We start from the raw sequence: 18528 nt of genomic DNA, 5'->3' as shown, positions 1-18528 counted from the left end.
TTAGAATGGTGCACTAAAACGTGCTGCTTCAGAGCCAAAGGATTTCTAACAGTGGTTTTCCAGTACGTGATTTTGCCAAAATCATCCATTTTCTAGCCCAGCTAACTGTGCTTGCTTTTGTTGTGTTGAAAGTTGCAGGCACACAGAATAATAAAGAGGGAGAAGAGAACAGTCATTGGGCAGAAACCTAATTTTTAAGCTGCTGGAACATGCAGAGCTGCTTTTGTTGTTTGTCAGGTAAAACAAAAGGGGAGCCTAGAGAGCAAGGAGTTTAAATACTGTTGTACTCCCACACTGTCTTTAATTAGAATATGACCCTAACAACAGATGTCAGAAGGGGAAAATGACACTTCAAATGCAGGATCCACACACCATTTTAAATCTAGTTTCAATTATTCAGTGCTAAGTTGTATTTTAAGGGCACCACAATTTACATAGTTATTTTTCGTCATTTTCAGAGTATACAAAATAATTAATTATTGGACGTTCGACTGCTAGCTCCACTGACTAAAGCAGGAGCCTGAGTTTATAACAGCAGGATTTAAATGCTCTAATTTGGCTTTTTTGATTGCCTTACAGAAATCCAGGAGTGTTTCTTTCTGGCTGTTTATTCAGAATGCAATTTGTGATTAGGACCTGACTACCTTCAGATTATAATAGCTTAAAATAGCGAGACTAATATGTTAGTATGTTCTGCTTCCTACCATTTTTGTATTCTCATTTCATTGTTTTGCTAAATGTAATGTGATAAATTTTTGGTCTTACCAATTTATTTGCCTTAGTTAAGTACTCACTCTCAGACAATTTACTTGCTGCTGGATATCATGCATACCTCTCCGAATAAAACAGAAAGTGTAATTGACTCTTTTCTAAATGCCTTTGCTGTCCCTTGGGGTCTCGTTAAGCTTATTCAAGGGTTTTGGCTTCTAGATCACAGTGATTATGAAGTAAGTATGTAACAGTTTACTTAGATACACATTGCAGTGCAGAGCTCTAATTGATAAAACTATTTTTAAAAAATTGTTGCTTAGATATTAGGAGATACTGAAACATTAGAAGCATTTTTGTAACACTGCACTGTGGAGCAGTAAGCTATAATTTGAAATTTTACTTTAACTGCTTTGACAGGAAATTACTTAAAACAAAGGAAGAGTAAACTTTAATAACACTTGACATTTGAATTTTCAAAACTATCTATTGTTGGAGGTTTTCAGCAGAGCAGTTAAGCATTTTCTCTAAGACGTTTTGGGTACTTTAAATGTGAAACCTATGAGAGTATCAGCAAGATTTGAGGTGGAAGATTGCAGACGTGACTTTTCAACCTAATTCCTGTTCTTCCTGATGCTGGAGGTTGTTCTTTGCCTGTCACCATGTCAATAGAATGAATTTGTTTGTAGAGTAACTTCTTATTTAGTGATATATTTGTAAAAAGGAATGTTTGTGCACAAAGATTTGTTAACTTAGAAAAGTCTGAATTCCTCCTTTTAAAACATTTGCTTTGTTCCGTATGGCTGAATTTTTTCTCTGCAAATACTGAAATTTTTATTGATGTGTCCTGGACCAAATATTTCATTAGACGCCTAAGTGTGTTTAACCCACCTGCAGCCTTGCTTAAGGAAGTGTGGACTGTATGTGTGGCATGTGTGCATGTATATAGTCTGATAAACGTGCTCTCTGACTTGTGCAGAATTCACTGGCCCTGCTCTTCCACCCAGCTACAATCAAAACTGTGCCATGGCAACACACGAGAATTATTCAGTCCCTCATGTGCCAAGGAGAGCACAGGCGAGCCCTCAGGTACATCCAGATGATGAAGCCATCCATGTCAAGCAGCAGCGAAGTGCGGCTTTTCCTCACTGTGCTGTTGTCCAATAGGTAAGGAAATCTGTCCCACCGTTTTGGCATTCAGATCCTGGGAAGGGGCGAGAGCAGATAATACAAATCGTGATCCTCTACATTTCCTTTAATCTTTGAATGAATACAATGACTTTGGGGCATCTTTTTGGTTATGCTGTTCCCATTCCTTTCCATCTCCCAAAAATTAACTACAGGTGCATGGTGGAGGCTTGGGGTCTGTTGCAGCAACATACCACTAAATTAAATGTAGAAGAGCTGTTAAAGCACATGTATGAAATCTGTCAGGAGATGGGGCTGATGGAAGATTTACTGAAGCTGCCATTCACAGACACTGAAAAAGTAAGTTTGGAGAAGACAAAAAAAGTCTGAATGGTCTGTTTGTCAAGAGAAGAGGCAGAATCCTCATAGGTTTTTGTAATGTGTTATTTCTCACAGGAGTGTCTGGAGAAGTTTTTACAGACCAATGCTGGTGTTCAGAATCATGAATTCCTTCTAGTCCACCATCTGCAGCGTGCCAACTATATCCCTGCACTACAGCTGAATCAGTCAATGAAGGTTAATCTTATGGTAAGGGTAGAAGTCCTGTCAAGTGTGCACGAGTTTCTCTTTGTGTGACTAACCAGTTTTGATAGTCCTCAGTAAAAGGCCTGCTTTATTTCTTGTATCATTTTTTGAAAGACTAGGAATAATTTTACTATGGCAAAACTGCTTTGTGAAGTTGTAAATTAAATGTTACAGACCATGGTTGACTCCACTTGAAATAGTTTGTTTGCATCTGAGGAATAAATATGTATCTTTTCTTACCAGCCCATTTGTTCCTTCAGTTCCTCAGATCCCTTTGCTATGTATGGCTTAGACTATGGAAGATGTTTGTGTCACTCATTTCTGTGGAATGAAATATATGTTGTATATTGTGTCTTGTACACAATTTTATTTTTCGAACTGAGAGCAGTCTAGATGCTCCACAGGTAAAATATGCACAGTGGGTTTTGGTTAGTGGTTTGTTTGGTTTTTTTTTATTATTTTCTCTAACTAAAGTGCAAGCTTTGTGATTCCACAACTTTCATGTTATTTTTATGATTTAAAGTCTTACTCACGTTTCTGAAAATATTAAGATGAAATTTTGTGTTATGTGAACTTCCGTTGGGGATCTCTAATACATTTGCTGTTTTCTGGAACCACAGTTTTCCTGAAAAATCAAACTTATAAGGTGGTCTTGGAATATTTAGGTCCTGCATGTGAAAACTGTGTTCCAACCAGAAGGTTTGTGTAAGCAGCTTTTTCTAACTTGTTTTAATCTTCCCATAATTTTGTCCAACATAATTTGCAGTTGCCCTGTGTCTTCAGTTGTCTTGGACATTAGTATTTCAGAAAAACCACGGGAAACCTGCTGTTCTGTAAGCCACTTGAAAATTGCAGGTGATACGAAGTATATAAGAATAAAGCTCTATAGAGTGCCAGAGTAGTTTTAACTGGGAGTTGCAGGTTCTGCTGTTATTTCAATCTTCCTTGCACTTTTCAACTATTGGTTGAAACTGGTGTGCGGCTGGATAGAACTTGCTGCAGTTCTGTGCAGTGGACATATTTTACTGTATCTGTAGAGCAAATTTAGGCCCTAATTAGGAAGAGCAGAGATAGTTCCATGCAATAAACTTCTTGTAAATAACTTCTTGCTTTACTCATTTCATTTATCAGAACAATCGTGATCCTCGCTTGAGAGAGAGAGCAGTTGCCAGAAATTCTCTACTAGACCAATATAGTAAAATCCTTCCTACAGTTCAAAGGAAGCTGGCTGCAGAGAGAACCAAGCCTTACCGTGTGCCTTCATCGGTCTTAAGAGAAGGTAACTTTTAGAGGGGGGAATTATTGACAACCAGCCATCACCTTGATTACACAAGGCTTGTATTTTTCCCCTCTTGCTTTACAGTCCCAAGGCCAAAGGCATTATCAGCAGTAACACGACAGGCTAATGCAGGAAATGTGCACACACGAGCAGCTTTCATCGGTAAAGTATTGTCCAAATTTAGAGAAGTATGGTTGGGAAATGAGCAGAAAACAAGTATCTCACAATATTACAGGTAAGCAGCCTTTTCACAAAGTTTAGTCTTGAGCTACATTTTTGGGGGAAGAGAGAATGAAAGAGAGAAATTTGAATTATTTTAGGGTTTTGGTGGGAAGGTACATGTGAATAAAGCTTTGCTTCACTTCTTTTGCACATACAATATATAACATTTATGAATCAATCGGAAGTAATATTTAGAGAAACTGTTTTGGTATGACTATCTTACTTATGCAAATACATGTATTTACACTATGGCAAATGTGCTTACAGAGTTTAAGATAGCTGAGACTAAAACCTTGACTACCATCAAGCTGTTGGGTGTATACTTTGACACCCCAAAAGTGTCTGTCACTTGTTTGTGACCCTGATACATCACCCCAGCAGTGAGGCTTCACCTGCATTTGTTGATCATTGAATGTTTTTGTTCTGTACCATCTCAGATGAACATAGCACTTTTTTCATTTATTTATTTACATTCATAGTTTGTGTGTCCTAACAGATTGCTGGATTTGGTGGTTCGTCCTGTTCCTTCCTGTTCTGCAGCACAGGATGAAAGCTGGCAGACACTGTGCAGAGCTTCTACTTCTTTTGTGGTATCCAGGCCACTGAAATCAAAGACACATTGCTCTGTCTCACAAAAGAATTCTCCAGGAGCATCAAAGCTGAATTTACTGGAGACTCCTCTTGTGGCTAAGGTTTGTATTTTAAAAAGCTGCTATTGACCAAACCAAACCAAAAACATACTGGAAACAGTAAGTTTGGAACAGTCTTGAAGAGGGAAGTTTAGTTCTCAGTTAACATCAGTTTGTCCCATAGCTTTGAGAAATACACTTATTTTTATTGCATAGAACAAAGTAAATTAAACTTGGACTTTTCAATCCACAGTTAGCTATTTAAAAGATGCAATTTGTAGCTTAACCGTCTCAGTATTTAAGCACTCAGTAGCTCTTGTGTAGTTTGACATGCATTTCTAGAAGCCACATATGCATGCTTCAGATTCTTAATACAGTTACGTGAATGACAACTAAGCAATATCAGCCAAGTGTCTGTCAAATTCAGTGATGACGTTTTGCAGTTATTTTAGTTATCAGTTGTTTGTGTTAAGCTGCATTTCTATTCACTGCCATCAAACTGATACCATGCAAGGCAATAAAACCTGACTTAATCTTTTTGCATTTGCTTACCTGAACAAAATCGTTGTGACCTTTCTCTTGTTACAAAATATCACCCATACCCTTGAACTAGCTTCTTCCTCCTCCTTTTAAACCCTTTCAATACTGTAAAACATTTCTGAGCCAACTTGAGAAGGCCTGAACACTTCTACACAAAGATGTGTAGGTATTTTTATAGCAGTCACTTCATTTCATGTTGTGCACAGCTGATTAATTAGTGAAGAAATAAGCTGTGGCCATTGCTTTGCTGAGTTGCCGTGCTGGACACAGCAACTGGAAATGCTGCTCTGTGGAATAACATGTTGTGTGCCTTTTGGAAGAGCAGTGTAGAAGCTGCAAAAAGTACTGGGATAGGAGACAGCACCGCAGACAAGAAGATGCCATATTCAGGAAATTAATTTGAAAAATACTCTTTTTGTTGTCACGACCAAAACTTTAAACTCTGGGGACATAATTGTGTTTTACCCTGTCAGACACAAAGTGGGTCACTCTGTGTGGGTGTGGAGTAGTGCAGAAGGCACTGCAATGTGATGATCAGTGACAGTTGCATACACACCTTGTGTTGTAAAACTGCCCACTGTCCATGGGCGGTGGCACATTGCTAGTCCTGAACGGAAATACCAGAAAGGGAGCCTGGGAATTGCATACACTGACTGCTCTGATCTCTGCCCCTTAAATGAATGAACTTTCATCTCTAGTAGAGAGTACAGTGTATGTTTCTAACTTTCAAATTGGTAGTGATCTGAAAGGAAAAGCAGCTTTTCACCATCTTCAGTTTTATCAGTGTGAAGTTTGTCTGTTTGGTAAGGAATAAAGTACTAACAGGCATTTTTTAACTTCAGGTTATTGAAGACAGTGCAGTGAAGGCATAAAAGCTTAAGAAGCAGCACCTAAACCACCATTATATGGTGAACTACATCCATAAGGCAATCTTCAATACAGCTATGATTCTGTAAAGCATCAGTTTTTATGTGGTTTGCCTGATAATAAAAATGGTGAATGTGATGCAGCTGAGATAGAGACCTTTATATATCTCAGACTAATTTTCAGAGTTTTTACAAGAAAAAAAAAAAGCACCTCTGCAGAGAAAAATAATTTAATGCATTTATCACTCCCAAAAATCAAGAAGTCTACCTTTCAATATTTCTGTAACTCAAGGCTTCCATTTCCTACCAATCCACACCCAGAGAGCAAGATAACCCGACATGACACTGTCATAATAATGCTAGCAGCAAAAAGCAGACTCATCAGTTACAGTATCAAGTAGTATGAAATAGGCCAGTGCACCTAGAACCTGGACTGCATCAAGTCAAACAGCTTCCAAAATGATCAACAGAACAAGCCTCCATCGTTACAATGTGCAAAAGTAATACAGTTTATTACTACTTACCTAACTGAAGAAACCCTAACACACAGATCTGCACTAAGAACAGTTATTAAATAAAGATTAATTGAAAATGGTATTAAAGACATGCCAAACACAAGGAGTAACTAGTGGTTTCATCTGCTAAGGCACTTGTTATCCCAGGCCTGCCTGCTTTACATAGTTGCAGAAGGGGTGAAGTGAGATGGCTATGGTTACTTGTGAAGCAGACACTACAGCTGGTCCACTAAGTAGGAACCTGAAAAACTTAGATGAACAACATTAAAATTCTAGAACTAGTACCCAAGAAGTTACCAATTTAATATGTCTGTGAATTAAAACTTCATACCCACCCTTTAGGGATTTTCTCACTTTAGCAAATAGTATTATACATTTAACTCAAGTTTTCTTCTGTTTCTGCTGCAAACAATTGCACAGTGAAACTACTTTACGATTAGGCTTTTGCAGCCAAATGAGTTTTATTTGAGTTAGACCCAGTAAAGGTGTTAATTCATAGTTATGTTTTGTCTTCAGACTTCAGGCTTGCTAATAACAGAGAACTCAACGCCACGTCTGTTGAGGCGATCAATCAGTTTTGTTTTGGAGAAGGCAGCTCCCGGAGAATATACACCACCCCTGTTAGTGAAAAAAGAAAAACATTAGTGGCACAGTGATCGAGGGACACCTTTTTGTAAAGTTAAAGATGTGCTGCCATGATTAAGAAAGAAAAAGCCACTTTGTCCCAGAACAGAGTGGATAAGAAATTTGGCAAGGTGGTTATAATTATAGATTCATTTCTGCATCCAGCAAACCCAACAGAAACCATTCCATTAACTGAACATATAGACACTGATGCAAAAGCCTGACTAAAAGCCTATGACTACATCCTTTCAAACTGAAAGACTGGGAAAGACCAAGTGGCTTTAAATCAGCCTGTGGTGGAGCATCTCCCTTGCACAGCCAGTTGGGTGAGGTAACACAGAAATCCACAGGGTTGATATGCATATTTTCAAACAGAAACATTTGCACACAGTAGCTTTAAGGAAGAGCAAGCTACTCAGAATGGGAAAGTACTTACCGTTTAGGCAGAGAAGGTGCATCTTCCAGAAGAGATACAGCTGCTTGAACCATTGCAATAGGTGTAGCAACATATCCAGGCTCTGACAAACAAAACAAAACAAAACCCCCAAATGACATACAGTGTGTTGAAGTGTAGAATGTAATTTTGTTCTTCTCTACGGCATTCAGAAGAATAATCTCTTTGGCAACAAAACGGCCTTCCCCATCTAAGAACAGCAGTTTTTACCTAGTAATCAGCCCAAGTAGCTGGTGAAGTCTTTAAGATCTAATCCAGACAAATACTGCTTCACATATAGGCCTATAACCACACCACAATCATTGAGTGTCTACATCATGGTGAGAGAGGGCTCTCCAATACAGCAAGAACTTACTCCATTCTGTGCCTAAATTCAGACCTTTGTTGTGTAGCTTGAATTCAGCTACATCTCTAGTTATTTAAAGAAGCTATGGTAGATTAACTCCTTTCTGAACGTAGATTCTTGCTCTCTCCAAACCATGTAGGGTGTCGTCTCCCCTCAAGGAATGACCTGAACAGAAGTATGCTATAGCTAGAAATTATACCACACCAGACCTGGTTAAGTTCACTCCCAGGGAACTGGAAAAAACACAAGTAGTAAGTCCAGGCTATAACAACTGAAAACTATCCTTAAAGCCCTCTCCCTTCAATGGCTCCACTCGGCAAACATGAGAATTGGAACAGGGAAAGTCAGAGGAAAGATAATGACAAGAATTCAAATGAACTGGCCATTTCAAAAACCAAGTCACAATGAATTCTAATATTCAAGGTAATACACTGTAAAGCCTGTGACTTTGTTCCTGTTGCAAGTCCTTCTCAAGGGTGAAAGAGACAGCAGTGGAATCATAAACCTATTTTGGAGCAGGCAAAAGCAGTTAGCTGCTACCAACATACATACCTGGTCCTTTCACTTCAGTGCAGATCTTCACATTTGGTTTGCCACTCTGGGGATCTTGCCCCTCACTGTAACCCTCACCAAAAAAAGTCATTGTAAAAGAGGTTCCATCCATCTGTAGTGAACAAGACAAGCATGGTCACCAAAACAGTAACTCACTGATATCAGGCAAACACAAGTAGTAAATATAAGTATCCAAATTCTATATATAGAATTCTGCCAAATACTATAATCCATTTAAACATAAAAGCACTTATTTTGAGTTATTGCTTAAAAGGTATAATCTCATCTCAATTTTTAATTGCTTCCACTTTGTTGGAACTGTTCTTTTTCTGAAGTCTGTTTATTCTCTCAGTGCTTTCAGTCCTAGGTTTTTGCTAATTGGTCTCCCTCAGTCATCACCTTTGATAGAGTGCTCTGAGCCACCCATGTAAATACATCAGGCCCAGCAATATTATCCATTTATTCTTCATAGGAGTTACACATACTCTGATGTCTAATAACAGAAGGCATGATTATGTAAATATTCTATAACTATCTCAACAGGCACACAAAATGTGCATTTGGGCCTAGAGGGGAAGCTGCATGAGGAGCAGATGAAGTCACTTGGTCTGTTCAGCCTGGAGAAGAAAAGACTGAGGGGAGACCTCATTGCAGTCTTCAGCCTTCTCATGCGGGGAAGCAGAGGGGCAGACACTGATCTCTTCTCTGTGGTGACCAGGACCCGAGGAAATGGCCTGAAGTTGCATCAAGGGAGGTTTAGGTTGGAAAAAGATTCTTCACCTAGAGGGTGGTTGAGCACTGGAACAGGCTCCCCAGGGACGTGGTCACAGCACCAAGCCTGACAGAGTTCAAGAAGCGTTTGGACAATGCTCTCAGGCACATGGTGTGACTCTTGGGGCTGTCCTGTGCAGGGCCTGTGTTGGACTTTGATGATCCTAGTGGGTGCCATCCAACTCAGAATATTCTTGGATTCATTTAGAAATTATTTCTCTGAGACTAAGCAGTTGATTCTAATTTACTGTTCCACTATTACCATAACAAATGTATTGAACAGCTGTGATGGAAAACAGTCAGTTACCTGTTTCTGGGTTGGTCCTTCCTTTGTGAAACGTCCAGCAGAGAAAAATTCTGGGTACTACATGATGAGAGGGGAGGGGGGAAAAAAAAAGACAAAAAAAAGACCAACAGTAAACTAGAGAGGAAAAAAAAAATCTCCAAACACTGAGTTATTTTGTGTTTTGAAAACTTACTTTTGTCAGAAGTTTTCTTCCAAAGTTAAACTTCACCAGAAGAAGAAATAACATGCCAGCAAACATCAGCTTGATAACAGAGCCAAGACCACCTACATTCACATAAGCACCATACTGGACCTGAAGCAAAAACATATTTTCACTGATAAGATTTACAGTAAATTTTTTGCATTAAAATGCATCAAATTTCAATTTTAAAAAAAATAATCTACCTCAAATTAAGATGCATTTGTTTCATAGAACAGATAGGAGTTTAAATAGGGCCTTAAACAAGTGTCTTAGTTCTAAGCAACTCTTTGAAGAATGCTTCACTTTGTCATTCATTCTGAGAAGATAATATAACTACAGAGTGGTGAGGGAGCAGGCATGGTAAATAAGAATGGACAACTTTACAGAAAGATATGTTTTTGGTATCTGATTTCAGCTTTCTTTCCTAGATCCACCTTTCCTTCTCTTTATCCTTTTCTGTAAGAGAAACTGAAATAGCAATGGCAAGCCTTTCTCATTAGTAGCTTCCAAGGATATTTTTAAAGCACTATCTCACTCTCATCTCTTAACTGATGCATATGATTCTGCACAGCAGTTATACAGACTATTGGTGCTGGTGTTCTCTCAGGAAACCATGAAACACAAACATTAAACATCTTTTCCACCACCATCACTTCACACTGCCTTTACTCTGCACACTGGAGACCCAAGCATCAAAGTCTTAAGATATAAATGAGCAGCATATGAATTCTTTACCAGAGAATTTACTACACTATATGCTGACCTAGCTACAGCTACGCAGACTAAAATTATGATCCTTTTAGAAGCTCTACCGGTACAACAAGAAAAGCCTCAGCACAGAAACAGAAATGAATGCATTTAATGCAACCTTTCAAATGTGACTGTGACTCATGGTTTCCATTCCCTACAAATACATATCCAGAAATCAGAGAGCAGGGCAACCCTACAAGACACTCTCATAAGTATCATGCTGGCAGCCAAAGGCAGGCTCATCAGCCACAGTATAAAGCAGCATGGAACAGGTCAGTGCACCCAGAAGACATAGTACACAAATAACAGTAACTTACAGGTGTTTCCTGCAACTCTGTGTGCAAATAACGCTGAGTCCGTTTCACAACAGAACCATCAGATCCCATGAATGGAATAGAGTACTCTTTGAATTCCTGATTGTAAAACAAAAATCCTCTGCAAATGGAAAAAAAATAAAGTCATTTAAAAATGTTCCAATGTTTGTGCAAACTGAAAGAAACTGATCATACTGGCCTTACCATTATCAGCTTTCTCTCAAGCATTTTTATGACATTATCTCTTTTCAGTGAAAGCAAACAATGCCAAATTTATCCCTGCCTCACTCAAAATTCCATGCACTGTAGCAAGGATGAATTTGATAATCAATATAATAGTCTTCTCCTTTTTTTTTTCCCCCATTCTACTAATCACTTCTGAAATCAAAAGTTTGCCACGTCACTAAAAGTCTTCGAACAAGTGAACTTTGAAACCTAGTAGATGCTGAGACATGTTCTCTCTTCATTAAGATATGAACAAATCAGTAAAGCTGAACTTATCTTCAATTCTACTAGATGAGCATCTATGTGTTCATATTATACTGAAGTCCTAAATGCATCCTTTCAGTATTTAATACTATGTTAGCAATCTGTATCATAAATACTGTTAGAAGACAGCATGTTTCACATCTTACACTTATACCTTTTTTTAAGCTTTGCACCAACTATTGGAACAGGGGCATATCCTATCTTTTTTCGAAGCTTCCTCAGGTTGTCTTCATCCGCAAGGCCATAGACAGCTGACTTCCAGGTCCCATCGTGTACACAAACACCCTGGTGACACACCCAAACCAGTAAACAGTTCAGTATTTAAAGGTTTCATGTATTATTTTAACAATGATACTAGAACTATTACACATACTACAATTATTATATATATGTGTTATGATTACATGCATTACAGTGGAGTGGGATGACCTTGGCTGGATGCCAGGTGCTCACCAAGACACTTTATCACTCTCTTCCTAGCTAGGATAGGGAGAGGAGAAAATAAGATGGAAAAATCCCTTGTGTGTGAAGACAAGGCAACTTAATAAAGCAAAAGCTGTGCATGGAAGCAAAGGAAAACAAAAGACTTCTTCTCTACTTTCCATCAGCAGGTGATGTCCAGCCACTTCTCGGGAGGCAGAGCTTCAGTATGCAGAGTGCTTGCTCCGCAACACAGGTGTCGTAGTAACAAACGCCTCCCACCCTTCCTCCTTACCTTTTATTGCTGAACGAACTTGCATGACATGGAATACCCCTTTAGTCAGCTGTCCTGACTATGCCCCCTCCCAGGATCTTGCCCACCCCAGACTACTGGATGAGGGGGAGAATGTTGCAGAGACAGCCTTAGCGCTGTGGGAGCAGTGCTCAGCAGTAGCCAAAACACTGGTGTGTTATCAACACCTCTGCAGCTACCACAGGAAGCACAGCACAGTGATGGCTTCTATGGGGAAATGAACTCAGCCACACCCAATGCAACCTCCATCCCTCATTCCATATGACCCACAACATGCTCAGGCCCCACATACTTAATACGTATCTGTATCTCTTCTAACCATCCCACTGCAGTTAATTCCCATTATTGATATCTCTTCTTACCAACACTTAGAAGTTATGCCACACATAGGTAAACCATCTTTCTACCCAACATACAGATTTATACATACTCATTCACTACTATTCCCTGTTCATTAATAGATGGATATTATTCTCCCATTCCAAGGGCTTCCTCCACTCCTCCAGATGTTTGTAAGAACAGACTGTGACTTAGGCCCTATCTAATAAGATGGGTGATTAAGCCAGAAATAGCATGTTTGGTTGCTGGGCACCAAGACTGGCTTGGATCATCATTGCATTGTTTTAACAATGACATTAGAATTATTACATATATTTCACATTATTACAATTACTACCTACCTGTATCATGATTACATGCATTAAGTATATTGAAACAACTTGCCCCCCAACAAACAAAAAACCCAAAGACAAACACTAGGATTACTGGCAACACACTATGGATCTTGTTACAGTTTTACTTGTGTAAGAATCCTTCCCACATCTCTGCAAAACCAAAATAATTCTTGAAACAGCTTACCACAACAAACTCTAGGTAGACACCCTCTGAAAACAGACCTTACAAAATGGTGTTTGCTTGGGAAACTTTCGTTAGCACCTAAAGAATAAAGTTCTTTAACTCAACTGCCAGCTTGCTCTTTGGACTGTATTAATGTAGCAACAGTTACTCTGATGGGCTAGTCTGATGTTAGCACAAAAACCCCTGAGTTCCAAGAAGGCAGAAACCAACTAACCTCAGGCCCAGATTTTACCGACAGGAAACTTTCAACAGCAGTTAAGGTACCTGTCAAAAGAGAGGAGAAAATATGACTTGGCACTTTCAGCCATTAGTTTGCAAGACCACACTACGCTCTGGGAGACTCAAATAGCAGGCCACTGACATTATCAGCTGAAAAGGCAGAGTTACATCTTTATCTCAAAGCCAAATAACATAAGATGCACAGCTATTTGAGTAAGCAAGTATTAAATTTCTTGTGTAAAGTACTTCAATAACGGTCACTAATACTACCTGCACTCATTAAATTTTTTTCATTTGTCTTACCTAGTTAATGAGATAATGTAAAAAATTCATTGGGGTAAAAAAAGGAAGGAATATTAAGAGCCACATTTCGTTTTCCTCCAAGTTTCAAAATAAAGGATGATGTTGGCTGTGAAAGCAAAGATGGACTAAAAATTTGGTACACCTGAACTACAAAAAAACCCCCCACCAAAATAAAACCACCCATAACCCCCCCAAATAAACAAGTAACCTAAACCAAAACAAAATATCCTAAAACATTCATTTTAGCATAGCTCGTGTTTTGCAAAGAATGCTTAGTTGTGATGAGCAGCAGCACAAAACAGTGCCTCCAAATTCTGTTTTGTTTTGCTTTGCTCAGTTCTTTATGAGACTGTAAAACTACTTGTATGGGTAAATTTCCATATAACAAGCAACCGGATAAACAGGTGGTAATGCCATAAAGTCAAAATAAGAAAATAGACATCTTTATTCAAAACAGGTTTCAAACACGAAATTACAACCTCATGAGCAACTAGATACTCATTTCCATGCCTTGCTTCTCCCTCCAGTTAGATCCCACTTGAGGCTTCTTCAACTGAAAGTTCACAATACACTTCAATATAAACCAACCCCATTTAACAGTCTTTTTCATAGTCCATAAAAGCAAAACATTTGGATACTCCTATCGGCCCTCCCAACTGAAAGTCAGACCTGAGGAACAGTGTATCCTCATTTGAAACCAGGATCAAGTATTATTTACAGAGAATTAAATCCTTTCTTATCTTTTCTCAAATATATTTGTCCTCTTTCAGCTGCTATTAAAGCAAAAGGCACTGCATGGCAGTGTCTTGCTACTTACATGACGGCTTCTAAGAGATTGCAGCTGAAAAAGAAAACTTAGGAAACCTGATTACCTACCAGTCTGTGGACCCTTTCCCACAGCTGTCCCCCCCCGCACTGTCTTTTCCCTACAAGATCCTCTGCACAAGTGGAAGTGTGCTGAGGCTTGCCTAGAGAAGTCCACACACTGGCTGAACAGCTCATAGCTGAAGGTTCTGTCCTCTCAGTGAGCAACATGACCTTGAATCCCTACTCTACCAATCTTCTCCAATATGGGAATACGACTTTGAAATTTCTCTCTACCACATTTGGTTGAAACTGGTCACCTGACAAAGGCAGGCAAAAAGAGTCACTGAAAAGAGTTTCCACAGAAGCACTGCTGCTTTAGGAAACCAGATGAAAGCATAATCTGCATTTCCTTTTCACCATAAGGATGTATTTATTCAAGTCACCTTTCAACTTGTCTCTGGTGTACAGTACTCCCATATCAGCTGGTATGGAGTCAAAGCCACAGCTTCCAACGACATATACCCCCTTTTCCGCAGCTTTTTCGTTGTATTTCAGGTACATTCCCTCCAGGAACTAAAACACAGTCAGAACAAGTATTTTAAGCAGAAATCCATTCTTGGCCATATGCATTAGCCATCAGTGCTTTACTGTCACATTATAGCACCCTACATGCTTCAAACCACCTACATGCACCTTTAAGACAGATATATATATATATATATATATATATATATATATATATATATATATATATAAGTCCTGGTCAAGTATCAAAGTTTCACAGCAGTGCAAAGAAATGTATAGAATTCCTATGCAGAATCACAACTGAGGCTTGAAACAGAATTCAGCAACTTGGGATTTTCCAGAGAGAACCCAAGCAAGGAAACTATACAACCAACACACAGTAGTGTACCTTAAAAGACTTACTGCATCTTTTACAGTAATTGTAGATGAGGAGGCAGAATTTGTGTTCATGTTCAGAAACATCAGCAGAAACATGAAGCACACTGAATAAACACTCCTTTCATAGATCCTTTATGTAAGGTACTGGTTTTTACTGTCACATACCTGGGGCTCTCCACTGATGTCAATGCAGCTTGCACCATTTTCAACACAAGCTTCTACCACAGGCTCTCCAAAGAATCTATACTATAGAAGGAAAAAACACCACACGTAACAAAAGAAAACCCACACACCAGAACTTACCCAACGTGCTTTATCTAATGTACACCTCTACAATAAAAGTAAAATTGGTGGCTATTGATTTTGCTAAGTGGGGCTAAAATGTAACAGCACTTTTATTTCTTGGGGGTGTGGGGAGAAGGAACAGCATAACAAACTCCACCACTGATAATGGAGTTTGCTGCACAGGCTACTACACCTGATCTCTCATAAAATCAGATCACCAAGACCAACTGAATACTGCTGCTAGTCTCACTCTATGTTTTTTGTGCTTTATTATCAGCATATTCTCTGCTTAAACACTCTTAATTTCAAAGACATTGGCATGACCCAACTTCCACCTCCCATACTTTGATGCCCTCTGAATGTACTGGAAACACTGCCGCTGGAAGTTTTAAAAGAGTCAAGAGCTTACAGCAGCAAGCCTGTGGGCCCCTCTTCCTGCCACTCGAAACACTCTGGCCCAAAGTGAAACGTCGGGCCAACCTTACCATCAGTTTCTTATGCTTCCTATGGAAGACCTAAACCGAAACCCGCTGTATTTGAGTGAGATGTGTCCGCGCATCGCGCCACCAGCCATTGCAGTGGCACACCCTGCGGCCACTGCAGTAGGCGGCTGTCCTTCGGGTTCAAGGAGCCGCCCCGCCCGCACCCCGCACTCACCGGGCCCACGCAGTTCAGCACCACCCGGGTCTGCTTCGCCATGGCGGCCAGCGAGACCGCGTCGCCCACATCGCACAGCAGCACGTCGACCTCTGCCCCGAGCGTCGCCTTCCCTGCGCACCGGAGACCGCGGTCACCCTCACCGCCCTCCCCGGGGCGAGCCCCACCTCCGCGCCCCAGCGCCAGGGCTCGCCCCGCAGCCCTTCCCCGCACACCCGCCCGCGGGCGGCTCCGGGCCCGACCCGCTGCCCCCCTGCCCCGGCGCTGCGCCCCCGGCCCGGCCGCGGCCCGTACCCAGTCGCTCGGCCGCCCGCTCCAGCACCGCCCGCAGCTTCTCGCGGCTCCGCCCGGCCACGGCCCAGCGCAAGGGGCCGCGGCACAGCGGACCCTCGCCGGCGGCCGCCGCCGCCGCCGCCCGCGCCACCTCCTCCACCACGAACTGTCCGGTGAAGCCCGAGGCGCCGAACACCACCATGTCGTAGAGCCGCTCGGCCGCCTTCGTGCCGCTGCCGGCCGCCATGGCGAGAGCAGCCGCCGCACTATGGGCAGCGCCGGGATGGCCGCGATCACACCGCTCACAGCGCTCACAGCGCTCACAGCACCGCCCCGCCCCGCCCGCCCCCGCGGGCTCAGCCCCGCCCCGCCCCGCCCGCGCTCTCGGCCCCGGCCGGGGGAGAAACCACCTTTGGTCGCGTTGCGGCAGCTGGGGCAGAGCGGGTGGTGCTGCCTGTCGGGGGCGGTGACATGCCATAAGCGAATAGAAGCGTGTCAGGGTACGGCCGAGAGGGCTCGGAGCCCGGCTGTGTAAGCAACAACATTTGTTGGGAGAAGCCGCCATGGAATCAGAGAATGGTTCAGGTTGGAAGGGACCTAGAGGATCACCTAGTTCCAAGCCTTCTGCCATGGGCAGGGGCACCTTCAACTAGACCAAGTTGCTCAGAGCCCCATCCAACTTGGCCTTGAACACCTTCAGGGATGGGGCATCCACAGCTTCTCTGTGAGAAGACCTGTTCCAGTGTCTCACCACCCTCACAGTAAAGAATTTTTTCCTAAAATCTAATCTGAGCCTACCATCTTTCAATTTGAACCCATTTGCCCTTGTCCTGTCACTACATGCTCTTGTAAATAGTCTTGCCCCATCTTTCCTTTAAGTTCCCTTCAAGTACTGGAAGACCATAATTAGGTCACCCTGAACCCTTCTCTTTTACAGGTTGAACAATCTAAATTCTCTCAGCCTTTCCTCAGAGGAGAGGTGTTCCATCCCCCTGATCAACTTGGTATCCCTCCTCTGGATCACCATCATTGGTCCCACAGCAGACATATTCTCTCGCGATGAGTGTGAGCTACTACTATAGGCTTTTCAGCACAGGTAATGCAGATGGTCTGCAATTAATAAAAAAGAAAACTTTAATTACCTAGAAGTAAAATGAAACACACTGTCTTCCCCGAAATTGCAGCAAATATTTATGGTTTGCTCAACAACAAAAGCAGAACAACAAAAAATGTGAAGTTTCTGCTGTGGTGGGGAGAAGCAGTGGCCCTGCAGAGACACTTTGGTATGGAGCATCCAAGACTGCACTGAGTGGTGAGGTATGGCTGTGTTTTCTGTGCTTTCCATGGCCAGGCTACTCACCTTGATTCCAGAGGCTCGCAGCAAGTCACGTGGGAACAGCCTCGTGAATCCTGCTCTCTGGCCCTTTTTCCCAGGTAGCATCTACCGTATCTAAACTCTTCTCAACAGAGGCCTGTCAAACCTGTTTTAAAACCTCCAGTGACAGACGCTTTCACACTGTTCCTCAGGCAGTCTCCACCTGCATTTCTTATACATATGGCTAGAGACAATAAGCTAGATCTTAAGACCTGTAGTTTTAGCCCTATACTATTTATCCTGTTTCTTGAGGACATCTTGGCAAAAGATTTAGCCAAGATTCTTGAGGACATCTTGGTAAAAGATGCTGCACAGCTGGAAACTGCCATGCATCTCCTCAGTCTTCCCTATACTAAAAAGAGTTTTTTGATTTTTCCATACAGGCCACTTCATACATACATTTTTCCTGTTCTCTTCTGAACTTTCTCCAACTGTTTTACATTTTTCTGGTAACCTAGTGTCCACTACTAGACACCACATTCACATTGTCAGTGCTAAATTGATTGAGGTTAGTTGATGGGGTGGAGTTTACCACTGTTTCTACATGCCTCAAATATTAGCCTTTTTTTTTTTCCTTTTTGCAAGTGTCATTGTTGCTGCGCTTGAATCTCAAGATCTGTTCCACCTCGGAGGCTTTTTCAAATTACTGCTACCTAACTAGTCTTTTCCCATCTCAGATCTGCCTGAAGAGTAAAGACTTTTCTGAATACATGCTAAATGTCTCATCTCCAAGGCAGTATATTCTCTCCTCTAAGCATCAGTATCAACTCCTTGAGTAGTGCTGATGCAGTTGTTTGTAGGCCTACACCATCAGCTGTGGCAGTGAAACAAATCAGTCTAACAAAAAACAAAGAG

At 41.3% G+C, this 18528-nt stretch overlaps 2 protein-coding genes across 2 annotated transcripts in view; one reads left to right on the top strand and one right to left on the bottom strand.

Annotated features, from left to right (window-relative positions):
• LOC108493304 (protein ELYS-like) overlaps nucleotides 1-6164 on the top strand; it is a 26452-nt gene extending 20288 nt beyond the window's left edge. Inside the window, exons 19-26 of the mRNA XM_017806579.1 lie at nucleotides 783-947; nucleotides 1688-1875; nucleotides 2052-2196; nucleotides 2293-2424; nucleotides 3553-3700; nucleotides 3785-3935; nucleotides 4419-4614; nucleotides 5934-6164. Coding sequence (XP_017662068.1) covers nucleotides 783-947; nucleotides 1688-1875; nucleotides 2052-2196; nucleotides 2293-2424; nucleotides 3553-3700; nucleotides 3785-3935; nucleotides 4419-4614; nucleotides 5934-5963 — 1155 coding nt within the window. The 3' untranslated portion in view covers nucleotides 5964-6164. The remainder of the gene's footprint in view (nucleotides 1-782; nucleotides 948-1687; nucleotides 1876-2051; nucleotides 2197-2292; nucleotides 2425-3552; nucleotides 3701-3784; nucleotides 3936-4418; nucleotides 4615-5933) is intronic.
• Nucleotides 6165-6442: 278 nt separating this feature from the next.
• SCCPDH (saccharopine dehydrogenase (putative)) lies at nucleotides 6443-16614 on the bottom strand. Its single transcript, XM_017806692.1, has 12 exons — nucleotides 16320-16614; nucleotides 16026-16138; nucleotides 15249-15329; nucleotides 14624-14753; nucleotides 13066-13115; nucleotides 11415-11545; nucleotides 10775-10892; nucleotides 9699-9818; nucleotides 9527-9583; nucleotides 8449-8560; nucleotides 7533-7614; nucleotides 6443-7090 (listed from the first exon to the last, which is right to left on the bottom strand). Exons 1-12 carry the CDS (start codon nucleotides 16543-16545, stop codon nucleotides 6985-6987), a joined length of 1326 nt encoding a protein of 441 aa, XP_017662181.1. The 5' UTR covers nucleotides 16546-16614; the 3' UTR covers nucleotides 6443-6984.
• Between the last annotated feature and the right edge of the window lie 1914 nt (nucleotides 16615-18528).

The sequence above is a fragment of the Lepidothrix coronata genome, unplaced genomic scaffold (genome assembly GCF_001604755.1).
Source record: "Lepidothrix coronata isolate B3197 unplaced genomic scaffold, Lepidothrix_coronata-1.0 Scaffold16, whole genome shotgun sequence".
In the NCBI taxonomy this organism is placed as follows: Eukaryota; Metazoa; Chordata; class Aves; order Passeriformes; family Pipridae; genus Lepidothrix; species Lepidothrix coronata.
The sequence above is the reverse complement of the archived record's forward strand: the minus strand, read 5'-3'. Positions and strand labels throughout refer to the sequence as shown.